The following is a 14,673-nucleotide window of genomic DNA, read 5'->3' as shown; positions in this document are numbered from 1 at the left end:
GGTCATGTTGAAACGGGAGTGACGAGCCCGCCGCGGCTCGGGGGCTTTAATGATCCCAAACAATAAGGGAAGACGCTTATCTGGAACGCCACATGGGCCAACTTTAAAAGACCTTAACAGCGTTTGATCTCCAGCGTGGCTCTATTGACTCTCAGCAAATGAGAATGTGCAATTCCTTTAGAGGAAACAGACTCTTCATCCGTTCCATCCAGACACGCACTGCCACGGTCACAGAGAATCCTGCCAGCGTGCATACGATCGCCTTCAGGCGCAGTCTGTTCACGCTTATGAAACAGTGCAAACGCATATTGTTCATGCTTCCGACATGGGAGTTGGGGCTGAGGTGTTTAATGAACACTGAAGTGTTGGCGCATTATGAAGTCCTCAGAGAGATGAAGGAGGAGAGCAGAGCCAGGCTCACCAAGCAAGAGGATCCGCCGCTATTATATCACTCAGGAAGAACACGACCTCCCAGAAGCCCCTCCTGCATCGCCCCAAAACGCTACGGATGTGCCCACAAAGATTTCGCTCAACCGCCATTCATATCATCTGATGATCTGATGAAGAAGCAGGCGTGACACAGATGCACCCGAGGTAAGATGTGCATTAAAGTCTCAGGCAAAAACAACACATTTAGCTGTAACTGACCACGACCATTACTACCACAATAATTCACTGGGTGGGGTAGACTTTGACCCCTTCCTGTGGTTTGTGGGCACGTCTGAGAGAGAGAACGTAACCGTTGTGCTGTAAAGAGCTTTACAGTGAGGTGCACGGGGAAGGCAGCCATGACGCCGGCGCTCATCATTAACCAGAGGCGGCAGTAGGACACATGCGTAATCATTAAACGCAGTTAGTCAGAAGGCCGGATTGATCATTGTGGTGTAATTGGTCAAAACCCCTGGAAAAACTCCCCATTTCTCCTCATTCTGGTTGTATACACCAACTTTTAAGCTCTAGTTGAATTATTACAGTTATTCAGTCACTGTTTAAGTAAAAGGAAAACAAAGGGAGAATCAGATTTAGCTTTTAAAAGTAAAAAGAGTCTCTACAGTGGCGGCAAATAGGATCTGTTCCTCTCCTCCCAACCTCCTCCTTGTTGGTCTGAGGAAACGCTGGCCATCACATGGCTGCCTCATTTCTTATATACTTTATACTGAAAAGTAAAACTGGCATGATTGATCAGTTAATACATTAAGATGGAGTCCCAATCATTTTTTTGTGAATTCTTCTGGCCTTTCAAAGTCTAATGTAGGAGACAGACTTTGAGAACAGGCGTCAGATTAATGTACGACTGAAAATAGTCGGCAAAGAAAGTAGAGCTTTCGGGAAAATGCAAAAACCACCAGAAAAAAAAAAAAAAACCAGGAACAGAAGACCCGGGCCGCAGGATGACTCTGTGATGGAGGAACACCTGACAGCCCCCCTCCATTAACCATGTGTTTGCTGTTATTAGCGGGGGAGGGCAGGAGTCTCTCTGACCCCCAACACCAGCACCCATCACTCGTCTGTTGCGCTACTGCACAGCGTCTTTTCCTCGAGGCGCGAGCAGACCTGATCAAAGCCAAAACCATTTCACCATGTCAGCCCCCGCCTGTTATCTGGGAGAATAATGAGCGCCATCCGCAGAGAGCTCCATCATTACGCTCATTTAAAGCAGCCACCCGGCACCTTGTGCAGCAAATGGAGAAGTAATTCAGTGCGATGGGGGGGGAGGGGGGGGCATAACACTTGGCCGGGGTCCATTAGGGATGAAAAGAACGAGGAGAAAAGAAAGAAAAGGTCTAAAAAGACGAGCAACGCGGTGTGTCAGGCCCGTGCACCGTCTGCTGTTGGATGTTTGCACTCATTAGAGCAGACTGACACTTGAATTCAAACTCTTTCAGTCCGGGGGTGCGAGTGAGCCTTCGCAATTAAAGTTGCCAATCAATGGTGGGTTCACGGGTCCGTCGACAACAACTAAAAAAAAAACTGCTTATCTTTATTTTAATACGTCGGTCATGCAAACTTGAGTGTTCTAAAAAGTACAGTGTAGCACAAAGCAAAGACAAGAAGTTTATAGAAGCTCAAACCAGGAAATCTTTGACATCTTTCCTTGATAAATGTGAATTAAACCACGTTTCAACACGTTTTAGGTTTGTGTCAAAGTGTGGTTTAAAAAGCTAAAACCAAAACAACGTGTCCTTGCTGTGTTCATGGAGCATCTACATTTCCTCTGAGGGAAAGAGAGAAAGTGCACCAAGCACAGCCGTGTTCAATAGAAACGTTTAGCTTGTGTCAAACAGCGGTTAAAAGCTGGAAAGTCAGCATTCACTCCGACATGAGGCAGCGATCGACGCGCACACACCAGCAGACGCATAGATTGAGCCGTCACCTCTCCATCAACCCCCCCTCCTCCTTTAAGCCACCTCTCGTTGACCCCCGGCGGCCAGAGTTCAGGCTGCTCAGCTGCAGGAGCTCCGGCACCACTTCACTTTTTCACGCAGCAGCTGACCCCCGCGGGGCAAGAATCACGACTGACAACGCTCACAGGAGAGAAGGGGGGACGCGACGAGTACTCACAGTACCTGGCACACTCCATAGAGCAGTTTGTAATGCTCCTCGGGCTTCTGCAGGGCACAGAGGCTGCATCCCATGGTGGAGGAGATCACACCATCCAGGCTCTCCCCCCCCCTGCCGGACACTGTGCACGCTGATGAAGTCTTCTCCTTCTCCTCCCTGTCTCTCAGCCGACTGCCTCCCGTCCGCTCGCAGACACACGGCAACTCTGAGGGGGCCGACGGGATCGGCTTCCCACCCCCGGCTTGCGGCTGTATCTCTCCTGCTCAGCCTCGTGTCTCTCTCTCTCTCAAACACTCTTAACCCCCCCCAACCCTTCCTTGCTCACATGCTCCCTCCCTCTCCGACATGCCTCCAGCTCTCTGCTGAGCTTCACGTGGGCCCGGCAGACCCCCCCCCCCTCTCTGTTAAGCGGCCGTCATTGATTATTCATGAGGGGGCCGGCTCATGAACGAGACAACGTAAGAGATGAAGCAGTTTGAGACTTTCAGCGGGACAAGAAGACATTTATCTGTGATTTGACATTTCTGATGCACGGGTTCAGAGCAATGCTTATCCTTATTGCCCCCCCCCCCCCCCAGTTCAATTAGCACTTGGTGACCTCTGGTGTATCACTACAGCAGAATGAGAACACTGAGCATTCTTTCCTCTCTATTCAAATACACAGGTATACACAAGCCTGAGGAAACAAATAAACCAGCTACATGCCGTCTCTGTCCATAGCAGGCGGACGTGCCCAGCAGAGACGCGACGCGCACCCCCCCCCGTACCGTGACATGGGGGCAGATAACGGGTACGTCTTGCTGTTTGCTCTGGTGGACGACAAACAGCTGACCAAGGATCAAAGTCAATGAATAAAGGGTTGGAGATCTTGGGAGTAATTGTTAACGGCACCTTTTGGACCACAGGAAGAACATTTCAGAGTGCAAGAGTCAGAATAGTCAGAAAAAGTCCCAAAAAGCCTCTTTTCAGGGGGTAGTACTTTCAGACCGTGCAGGAAATTTGCGGCCAGGGTTTGAAGTGTTGATTGTCACCATTTGGCCAAACACACACACACACGCGGTTGCTTTTCAACTCGCCTCATTCTCAAAACCAATTTGGGACGGTGGGTTCTCTGAACAACCGGAGTAAAGCTGGGCTTTTCTGTCGCCCTTCTGAATCGTTAAAACAAAGAAAGCAAAACTGCGAGGGAGCTGCGAAGGCAAGAGGTAGAAGAGAAAGACGGACTGGGGCTATATGGAAATGCAGACAACACTGGGCTAAAGGGAACCTTTTAGTTCCTTAAAAGTCACTGGTCTCGGTGGAGAACGCAGCTAATCCCGCCAGGTTGCAGTAATTGACCCTCTGGTGTCTTGGTTCACCCCCTTTCCCGATTCACTGTCGCTGCGAAACACAAAAGCCTGGTTCAATTAAGTTTGCGGCGCTAAAGCTGCATATCTGGATAGATTTCATAGCGGGATTTTCATGTGGGAGGAACCCAGACTGCCGGTGATTTCCCGCTGCCAGATGTGTCCACTGATCCCTATCTGTGGACACACTTCCTCCATTTTACAGTGAGCCTCTACGGATTCCAGTCAAATGGGAATCCAATTTTAATTTAAATCCTCTTAAATGCCACAGCAGAAACACTGCGAAGGTTCCGCATGACGTGGAAATAAAACTACGTGGATCATCGTGAGGGCTGCTCTTAAGTTGTCCATTGGTGTGATGCAGGTGTGACTGCCGCAGGTTGTTTGGACATCATTTGTGTATCAGCTTTAAAACAACCCCTGCCTCGAGCAAAGGTAATGTTTCCCTTTGTCAGAATCCAACATTCTATTCATTCCCCCAATTTTCTAATTTACATAAAAATACTTGGATGGGTTTTGGTTAATGAGATTTCACTTTCTCATGTAATCTCCATATTTTTATTCCATCCAAATAGTTATTAACCAAAGGCGGTCTTCAAGCAAATCCTCATTTTTTTTCCCAGAACCATGAACACACAAACTACCAGAAATTAAAATCTCAAAAAGATATCCTTCGGGCAGAGGAAGCAACGGCGACAGCAAGTTGCCTCGGGCCAACTGTGAAGGTATCCGTGTGAATTCAACCATCGCTCATAATTACTGCGGCCTTGCTCACACTTTCATCCGACGGCAGCGTGACAAACTGATTCCACGCTCGCATCAGCCGCACTGATGCGCCCGAGGCTGGGATCAGCGTGGGGAGGTCTGACCGCGGCTAATCTCGCTCTCACGCCGAGATGATCCCATCCACGGAGTAAGAACCAATGAAGAAACGTGGCTGCACATTCGTGAATATTCAGCAGCAGGAGAAGACAGCAGAGCAGTCTTCTGAGGACCGGACTGCACACCGGCCCAGGTGATGATTACATTTCTTGCCCCTGCTGGTGAGCAGAGCGCTCCGCTGTGCACCTGTGCTTCGATCCAGGGCTCACACTTCAGCTTTCATACATTGCTGTCCCAGACAGGGATGAGCTGTTCCTCTCTCAGGGGGAGCCAGACCAAACGATAACAATGTCATGCAGTAGTTACAATAAACAGTCTCTTAATAGAGACAGAAAGGTTAGAGGTCACCACAGTTGCTACCAATTAGCAATGTTGTACCTTTCCTCTGCGCTTGGTTGGATCATTGATATTTATAGAAAAATGTCTGGTGTGGTTTCGGCATCCCGCTGGGCCATGTTTAAGAGCCACAGATTTTTTACTGGAGCCCCGGTGGCAACAAACCAGTGTGTAGAGAACCCCTCCTGAGCTCTTTATGCCCAAATATACACATGTAAACATATACATCAAACTATGTGTGCCCTCCGGTGTGTCTTTCACGTATCTCGACAACCGCCCACTTGACACCCGGCAGGTGTACAGCTGGGAAAGTGCACGGGTTACCGCGTTACGGTCTGTGCCACGATCAGGTGTGGGAGCGCTACAACAACCACCTTCTTTTGTGTGCAGCAGTTTGATATTGTTTTGCATTTCTCCAAAAGTGAATTCTGTTCAAGCTTTTTTCAAACTGTGGGAAAAATGGTAATGTGTGTTTCCAAAAAAGAATCTACACCTTTCATAATACGTTTTACACTGTGGGACTCAGAGGTTTTTGCATATCCATGAGGCTCAATGTCTTTAGTCCACATGATGCTTCGATGCAGGTCGAGTGAAATGAACATGAACCTGAACTCATCCTGACACGTGGCAGAATGCAGAGCCATGCACCTTTAATTCAACACCCGTAAAACGTGTGGGGAGAAAGTCTGCAGAAGGTGATAACGTGGCAACATGTGGAGAAACAGGACACCGATGGCTAAACGTGATAAGGCGGGAAAAAAAACCCCACCATGTCCGGGTCCTTTAACACAACGCTAATGCGCTGTCCAGACAGCAAGATGAGGGAGGGAGGGAGGATCAGGAATGAATGAGGGACGCGGAAACTAGATCGGCCACATATTGTAAATCCATGAAGAGAATGTCCTGGTGTGGCTTGTGTAAAGAATCACTGTCTGTAACCTCCATTAACGTCACTACATGTCATATTACTTAAGGTCAGATGGAAATCATTTCGGATTTTCCGCTGTCCACAAATGCTGAGCAACACAAACAGAACGATGCTTCATGATTTTTTTCCAACTTGATTATTAAATCAGAAGTAATGCTAAATGTGAACAGTGTATGATTCTATTTAGATTAACCAAACACTTGTATCCAACACACACATTGAATATATTTCCTTTTATCATAACCCCATTATGCAATGGTTATAAAAAAAAGTCATTCCTTCATCTTGGAAGCACTATTATTATTTACTGCCAGCGGCTGATCAGAATAATAATGGAAACGTGATGTAGGCACTGCTTGCCCGTGTGCGCGCTACTTACTATCAGATTGATGACATGAGGGGTCTAGCATCAGTTGGCCATTTTTTTTTTTTATGATGAGTTTTAAAGACGTCGACATTAATGAAACCCTTAAAGGACACTTGAGTAGATAGTGGTATTATGGAAATCATACTACCATACAAAACTCTCAGTTTCTACTTTGACCATCTTTTAATGTTTTTTCCAAGTTTCTGAATTTTGTGGAAGTTCCCAACTAAATCCCCCAAATTTCCCCCATAAGTGTTAAAAGCAAGATCAAGTGTCACGTTGAAGTAGGATAACATCAGTCAACACAGCAAACCAACCAGTTATTAATAAAATTAACCTATGAAGCACATCATCTTCCATCCACATCAATTTACTGAGAATATCCTCAAAAGCTTCTAAGATGTGACAGTGAACTGTTGCTCCAAGACGTCTCCCGTCTTCTCTGTAGATTGGGGTTCTATGTATTTCCCCCCCTCCAAGTGGTTTGATGTGAGCCCTGGTATTTGTAGACAACGTGAGAGGGGAGCTGCAATGCCGCCGTGTTAATGGAGATACCAGAAGAGCCATCAGGGGCGTCAGCGGGGAGGGAGGGAGAGCGAGAACACGGCGATGTTAAAGCCAAGGTGCGAAGAAGACGAGCACGAGAGACGCAGAGACAGGAAGCCAAATGTGTGGAGGAGTTTAATGAGTCTCCAGTCCCTCTCAACTGTAGCACCAGTGTGTGCATGTGGGTGCCAGTTTGTGTGTCTGTGTGTGTCCACCTCTGAAACACTGGGCTGTGCATAATTTATCAGACAGCTGTCAGCTTTGTGCTCCCATTTAATCTGCCAGCAGGATGCGATGCCAACAGGGAGCCCGGCCAGCAGGAATGACAGCCGCCGAAACCGCTTAATTGGAGACTCAAACAACTAATAATGCCATCAGAATCACTTCAGTGTAATTACTTAAGGATTACTTATACGTTGGTATTTTAACACCTGACACCAGATATTCGGGGGATTTAAAGATATGTTCAAAGGAAATTGAAATCTAAGGCAGTTTCCCAATATCCAAAGCCTCATCGTGAAATCATAACGATGCTCTGTGCTGTATAAAAAGAAAAAAGGAAAAAAAAAGAGCTCCAGGCATGTGTTGCAGCCACCGAGGAGGTGGTTTACACGAGCAATTATCAGTGTGTGCGTGTTCATGAGACTGGGACCGCTGCCTCCCTGCCAACGTGCAGGAACATCATCCCATTTAAAAAAAAAAATTAAAAAAAAGAAAGTCTGTCAGGTTCTCTGAATAAAACCAAACATCGCTTGCGAAGGAGTGCGCAGAGGAGCCGCCTCCTGGCTTTCTAAATGAGCCACGTGTCGATGCCAAGTGGATGCAGGATGACTTGAGGTGTAAATTCACTGGGCTCGGTGCAGACCGACGAGCTCTTGCCGTGACCGCCTGTCACCCCCCCACCTAAAAACAGAGCTGCATGTAGCTCCACGATTAACCGAGTGAAAATAACCCCGACATTCCTGCAGAAGGGAACTCAATAGAGTTATAAGGCGGGATATTAAAAGGATGACTCCCCCCCCCCCCCCCCCCCCTCTGCCAGCTCTGGGGTCCACGGAGAGTTCCTGTCACCAGCCAATTCCTCCGAGCTGCCGCCGCTGCCGGCAGCCAGAGCCACGGGCAGGAAAGCCTTTTGGCTGCAGCGGCTGCAGAGGGAGGGAGGCGCTGAAACAGTCTGCGCTTTGGACGGAGACTACACAGAGTCGATAGGGTTGGATCACTTTTGAATGTTGTATTTGAATTACTCACATGATTATGTTTCTCAAATTAAAAAGCAAATGTGCATCACAAGAAAGAGTTTTTCGTTGAACTATAAGAGTAACGAAGAAGACTACGCACATAAAAGTTGCCGAGTGATGAAACTACAGATCCAATTAGTTTCGTACAACGGGTCTGACTTGTTCTTTCGCTTCGCGGCTGATAAAAAATTAAAAAAAAACACACTTGAGGGGAGTTATGGTTATATGCGTGCGAAATATAGCCTTGTTACCTAGATACCGAGCCAAGGGAAACACATGCTGCTGAGCATGTGTGAGACCGAGCTGCTTCGCACAAAACGACACCACAACATTACTTTTTAAACCTTAAAACGGATTTGTCTCTTGCCATCAACTACTGTACATGCTTTTTCCAAAATAAACTTGCCCTGGACGAGACAAGCTACTAAAAAACACCCCCAACAGCCTTAAAACTATTTGGCACCTTTCAATTCAACATCTTTACCCATTTAACACAACCAGAACTGCCTTCAAGACAATTATTACATGTCATTTAGCTGACGCTTCAAGAGCAAGCTGGACGTAGTCAGCAGAGACTGCTATGTCCCAGACAGCTACAAAAACAGGACATGGCTGAAACCGAGACCAGCGGCGTGTTTAAAGGTGGGATCAATTTCCCCCACCAACACCAGGGAGAGACCGAACGTATGTTCCCATTCTGCACAGCTTATTATCACCTCCAGAGCAGAGCAGGCATCCAGAGGTTCTCCCTGGAGCAACAAAACAACTGGAAACCAAAGCTGACCACTTGACAACGTGGATTTAGTGTTGTTCCGGTAGTTGAGGGGCTGGGGGGGGGGGGGGGGGTTCGGACCTGTTCGAGCGAGAGGTTCCACAGTGAGTTATAGCCGAGGGTCCATGTTCAGCCCTCAACCTCATTACATTACAGCGCTCTTATGAATGAAACGCTCCGAGTGGGAGGGTCATTGGGAGGTAACTGACGGGACGCGTTCGGCTGACATCGCTCAAATGTCTCGATGCCCAGACGGATCGCCAGGTTTAACGGCACAAAGTCAGCTGTGATGAACGACGATGTAGTTCCAGCACAAAGGTTTCTTCAGCACTCCGCCTGAAATTGAAGAATTTGCTGGCGATGCTGCCTGGATGGCTTCACCACTCGGTATATCTCTTTTCTGCATGACCCCCCGCGACCCGGTAGATGGGCCGAGGCAGTGACCTCACAGTTGGGGGGGGGGGGGGGGGGGGAAATTCACGGCCTCCCGGGTGTTTCTGCTGAGCCGGTCAGTCATTGGAAAGCGAGATGTTCGAATGTGTTTCGATTGGACTTCCTTGTGGCTTTAATAAACCTTTACGCAGCGATGTAACACAGAGGCAAGATGCGAGAGCTTTTCACCGTTACACCTGTTCTCCACGTTCCCTCGGCTCAGTGAACTGGTTTCCTTCCTGGACATTTTAACATCCAAATATCTGATAACGGCTGCTAACATTGTGCTTTAGATGAACACCGTATCTTTAACTCCTCTAGGACTTTTAAGAAAAGGGGGATATCGTCATTAACCCACAGGGTACCCAAGACGAGCTGACAAGCTGATGATGACAGCTGACCTTTTGGATTAGACCAAACCGCCAAATTCATTTTCTCATCCCGCCGGCACTTTGAAAGTTAAAATGTTTTTGAGCAACACGTTTAGCCTTGATAAAGTGATTTCAGCTTATCTGTCCTTCCTCTTAATGCTTTATCCTTCACAAATAGCCCCAGGGTTCCGGTTAAAAATAATGACATTCTGGAAGATTGCAGTTCTCACCAAAAAGAAAAGATTAGGTTGTAAAGGTCGAGCTGCAACTGGTATACAAACCAGTGAAGCTTGGTAAAATGCATTTGGTTTATACATCTTCAGATTAGGAGATAACTATCAACATGTCAGAGCATCCGTCAGAATTTAAAAATGTAAGAGCAGTAAAAAAGAAGCATGTAGCAGTTGAAATGTGGCAGAAGGCTGTACTGGATTCTCAACGCTTTCACACATCTGCTCACAGCAATACAAACCAGATTTGTACCAAGTAAATTGAATTACCAACTCCCATGACATCTTTGAGTGTCCAATGTCCCCCTTCTCCACTCGTGATGCAACGATTACCGTACACAGTTGGCCTTTTAACAAAAGGACATGCTAATTCTAATTCAGATTGCAAAATTAATTTGTGACAAATGTCAATCGATATACGGACATGATTGTGCAAAGTGGTTCTTAGGATGCAAATAGAAACAGTTGGCCAATGTGTTTTTCAGAAAGTGTCCTGATTTGATGCAAAGCATTTAGAGAGTTAGGAATTCAAATGAAAACATGAAAGCAAAGAAGCCAAGGATGTTCATGCGGTTATTTTCTTATTTATTTTGCAAACAGACAAAATTATTGCAGCTTTTAACAAAACAACTCAGTGGATCATTATGAAGCCTGGTTTTAATTTAGCATGTTTGTATGCAGGGTTTGAAAGACATTGAATGCAAACATTTACAGTCTAATATTTGCAACAAAATATGACTCCCAGTGCGGTTGAAAGCATCCCATCATCTCACATCACACTGGGAACTGGCCCCAAAGTGCAGGTTTCTCCTTTAAAGCTCCCCAGCATCATTAAACCAAATCTAATTTATTTTCCCACCAACACGTCTTCAGAAGCGTGTTTGATTGAAAATAACAACAACGACAGCCCCCCCCCCCCCCCGCCCCCCCCAGCCCCCTTTACACGTCTCCCGCTTCCAGCACACAACCTGGAGAAAAACTAAATTGCAGGGTGCTTCAGAGCAATCCAAGCCTGTCATTTCCATCTCGTTCAGACTTCATTTGCAAATGCTGCCCTCACGGAGCACAATGCTGCGGCGACGCTAAGAGTACAGCCAGTCCATTACGAGGGGACAGAGCACCTCTCTGAGGAGCAGGGGAGCGAGGGGGGGGGGGGGGGGGGGGGGCACAAAAGAGCCGGGGTTGGGGGTGCTAATGCAGGGGAAAGGAGGGAGGGAAAGTAAAGATGTGGTTTAATGAGGAGACAGTGGTTTTAGGAGCGAGCAGGGGGGGGGGGGGGGTGGGCTTGATCTTTGACCTCTCAGATCCCTCGGTGCGTGTGACAGCCCTGAGTTCAGGCCGAGGATTAAGGTAATCAAGGGTAGTAATGAGAACAGAGCACACATTCATGAGTCCAGAGACTCCCCCAAAGAAGCAATATGCACCTTACTCCAGTGTGTGTGTGTGTGTGTGTGTGTGCGTGGTGGTCGACTCCGTACAGAAGGGGCCTCTGCAGACGGATATGTGCACAATAATGCCCAAGCAAGAGGAGAAGCTCAGAAGCTCAGTTACTGCGGAACATTTTTGTAAAAATCTTGTGATAAGCTTCGTGGAAATCCTGAAAACATTGTTTTGGCGCTTTGAGCTGCACGGGTATCGGCGCTTTGGTTCAGCTAGTGATCAGCGAGGATACAACATGAAGAAATAAAGTATCCCCAAAAATCAAACATAAACAGCGGTATCAGAAAAAGAGGGTGTTGACTTTGTAGAGCTTTTGTTCTAATCGTGAGACACGCTGACGAGGCCGAGCGAGAGGAGGCCCCCTAAAAGGCTCCGCTCCGTCTGCAGCAGGCTGCTGGAACATGACTTCATTTTGAGGTCGGCACAATCCTGTCCATCACTTCAAGAATCCTGGCTCCGCTCTCAACACCTACAAAGGGGGGGCGCTTGAGTCCTCGTAAAGAGGACGCCACGTGCCGATATCACCGTTCACAGGCTCCTGTTGGATGGAGTCAGCGCTGCACGTCCCTCACTTTCTTTCCTAATCACATGTTTTCAATTAGTGTGGGAGTGCACAAAGGGGCAGGTGAAGGTGTTTTTGTCCTGTGTACCTGTCAGTCACGCTGCGACGCCTGTGGGGGCGCTCGGGGGGGGGGGGGGGACGCCTCCAGAGGTGAGCGAGGTGCCAGGTCCTCCACCACACTTTTTAAGGGATAAAAGGCTGTTTGAAATTCACTTTGAATGAATCTGTGACGGGTAGAAGAATGCAGAGGGAGACACATGGTGGATTTACGTGTCTAACATGCTAGTAGCTGCATGAGGCCGAGTTTTATCAGCATTAACAGAGGCTGATGGTCAGGGCATTAGTTTTGCAGGTATTTGGTCATAAACAAATGCGCTGGATGTTAAGGCAGTCCACCGATTTGATCTGATGCAATTTCCCTGATGAAGACAATGAGTAAATATGAATGCTAGGATGAAAAGGCTGTCCCCGGCCTGCTGACTGGTCATTACAGCATTGCATGGGAATACACAGTAGCACACTCAGACCAACAATTATTTGTTGGCTGGAGTGCTGCAAAAGGCCAAAGAAAAGGGCTGCACTGCCTCAAGAAACCAAGATTTCCTTTCCTCTGACTCTCACAGCTCTTTCGGCCCCATCCATCTCTGTCGAAGCGCCTCACTACAAAGTACTCCTTCCCCCGGTCCACCACTCACTAGTTTCTTATCTACCGCTCTGAGGTAATACACTATTATCAGCCTACTTCGAGCATGTGGACGTCCCTCAGCCAAAAGAATAAGGGAGAGAAAAAGATTGCTTTTTGCCGCTGAGTGGTGGAGGTGGGGAGGTATTACGGCTGGCTGGGCTGCAGAATTACTCCAACAAACCTCTAGATCAGATCTAATTAACAAAAGAAGAAGAAGAAGAAGACCAGGAACGCTGGCTGATTAGGAGAACCTGCCAAACCGTGTGACTGACAATGAGGGTTCATCTACATATGTCACTCAAGCTCTCAGAGGAGACCAATAAGAAATCTCAAAGTGCAGTTTAGTGTCCCCCCCCCCCTCAGGCCTCAGTGGGCTGCCATTAGACGTCCCTTGGTAATATCTGCCCTTGTTCCTGATTGAGAGCCACAGGTTGACATGGCGCCTCACCAGCTCCCTCCCTTTGCTCTGAAGTTGTCTTTAGATCCATGTAAAAACAACCAATGTGAACAACAATACGGAACCATGTGATGCTGTTCCGGAGCGAGCTAACCCAGGAAGGAAGCTGGTTGAAACACTTTTGGATGGACTCAAGGCCAGTGGCTCATGGACAATTCTTATTGCAGCCGAGCCACACGGGCAGGGACCGGCTGAACGGGATGTGACGTGCGGTTTAGTTTGAGCAGGATGGATGTGGGCACTGGAGACCCGTATTAATACCAATACAGATGTAGTCCGTCATCAGGTAAATCAGATGCAATCTGGTTGCAATTGTTTCTGGTTGCGAAACATTGTAAAATAAATAAATAGATGGGAGTAAAGATGAACAGACACTTTTTAGGGAGTCTTCACACGCTGTACACAGAGGAAGGACCAGCCATATCAACCAGGGTTAGAGTTGTGTGTGCTTGTGTGCGTGTGGATGGGGTGACGAGACCATCCGACGGGCAGCTTCTGAGACGGCCGCAACAATAAGGCTAGTGCACATGACGGTCAAACCCCCCCCCGTCGCCAAGGAAACACAACCCGTTTCTGACCGTCGCCATGGCAACCTGCTTCCCAAAAGCGTTTAGGGCTTTATTCTGTTAAAAATGTCGCTCCCGGGTCCATCCGTCTTCGTCAGAGCGTACATTACAAAAATGAAAACAAGCCATTGTGCAGCACACTGCCGTCAGAGTAAGACCTCCCAGTGGAAACAATTAAAGACCCTCTGAGCTCACGCCATCCTTTCAACTGTACAAGAATTAGAGATAATCCTTTCCAATCGGCAGGAAAGGAATGTGGATGCTGAAATATTACGAAACGAGCCAAGAAACGCTAATTCGGTTGTTGTTTTTTTTTTTTCTGAAAGCCGACATCAGCCACTCAAAGGCAGCTCCGCTACGCACAGGTCGCGTTATGTAACCCGAGCCGAGAACGGGATTCGTCCAGCAGGCCTAATGCTGCTCGTGTAATGAGTACGAACGAGGGTTCAGGTGAACTGGAGCTTTTGTTCTATCTGGTAATGAGATTATTAGTTCAAAAGGGAGTCGGAGCAGCTGAAGGATGTCCAAGCTGCAGATATACGGGCGGGGGGGGGGGATTAACTCTCGATTACATCACAAATCTGCCCCAAGCTGCCAACCTCAGGCCAATACATGCAGCACTGACACACACACACACACAGGAAACAACAAATGGCTTACCCGGGCAAAAACATACATAATAACGCGAGGCCACGGTGAGTTCAGCCCTTCAGACTAACCACCACCCGCAGACCTAAGATCACTCCATCCACTCTGCGGACAGGGGGGGGTGGGAGGGCGTGTCGCTTGAGAGAGATGGGAGGAGATGTCCACCTCTGGGGTTACATCGACGGGGTCGGACCGCTCGCTGAGAGCGGGTGAAAGGTCGCCCTGCAGCGACCCGCTCGTGTTTCTCCAGAGGGACCAGGTGCATATTCAGGGGGAAACCTGACCACCACAAATATCACGCACAA

At 47.9% G+C, this 14,673-nt stretch overlaps 1 protein-coding gene across 4 annotated transcripts in view; it reads right to left on the bottom strand.

Annotated features, from left to right (window-relative positions):
• Positions 1-14,673, bottom strand: part of pdzrn3b (PDZ domain containing RING finger 3b) — a 70,685-nt gene that overhangs the window by 10,249 nt on the left and 45,763 nt on the right. Inside the window, exon 1 of one of the 4 annotated variants that reach the window (XM_037448092.2) lies at positions 2,568-2,906. The exons of the other annotated variants lie outside the window; for them this stretch is intronic. Within the exon in view, the coding sequence (XP_037303989.2) occupies positions 2,568-2,636 (69 nt within the window). The 5' untranslated portion in view covers positions 2,637-2,906. Of the gene's footprint in view, positions 1-2,567; positions 2,907-14,673 lie in introns of those variants that run through there. 4 annotated transcript variants of the gene reach the window in all.

Source organism: Pungitius pungitius, chromosome 8, assembly GCF_949316345.1.
Source record: "Pungitius pungitius chromosome 8, fPunPun2.1, whole genome shotgun sequence".
In the NCBI taxonomy this organism is placed as follows: Eukaryota; Metazoa; Chordata; class Actinopteri; order Perciformes; family Gasterosteidae; genus Pungitius; species Pungitius pungitius.
This window is presented reverse-complemented; position numbering and strand designations above follow the sequence as displayed.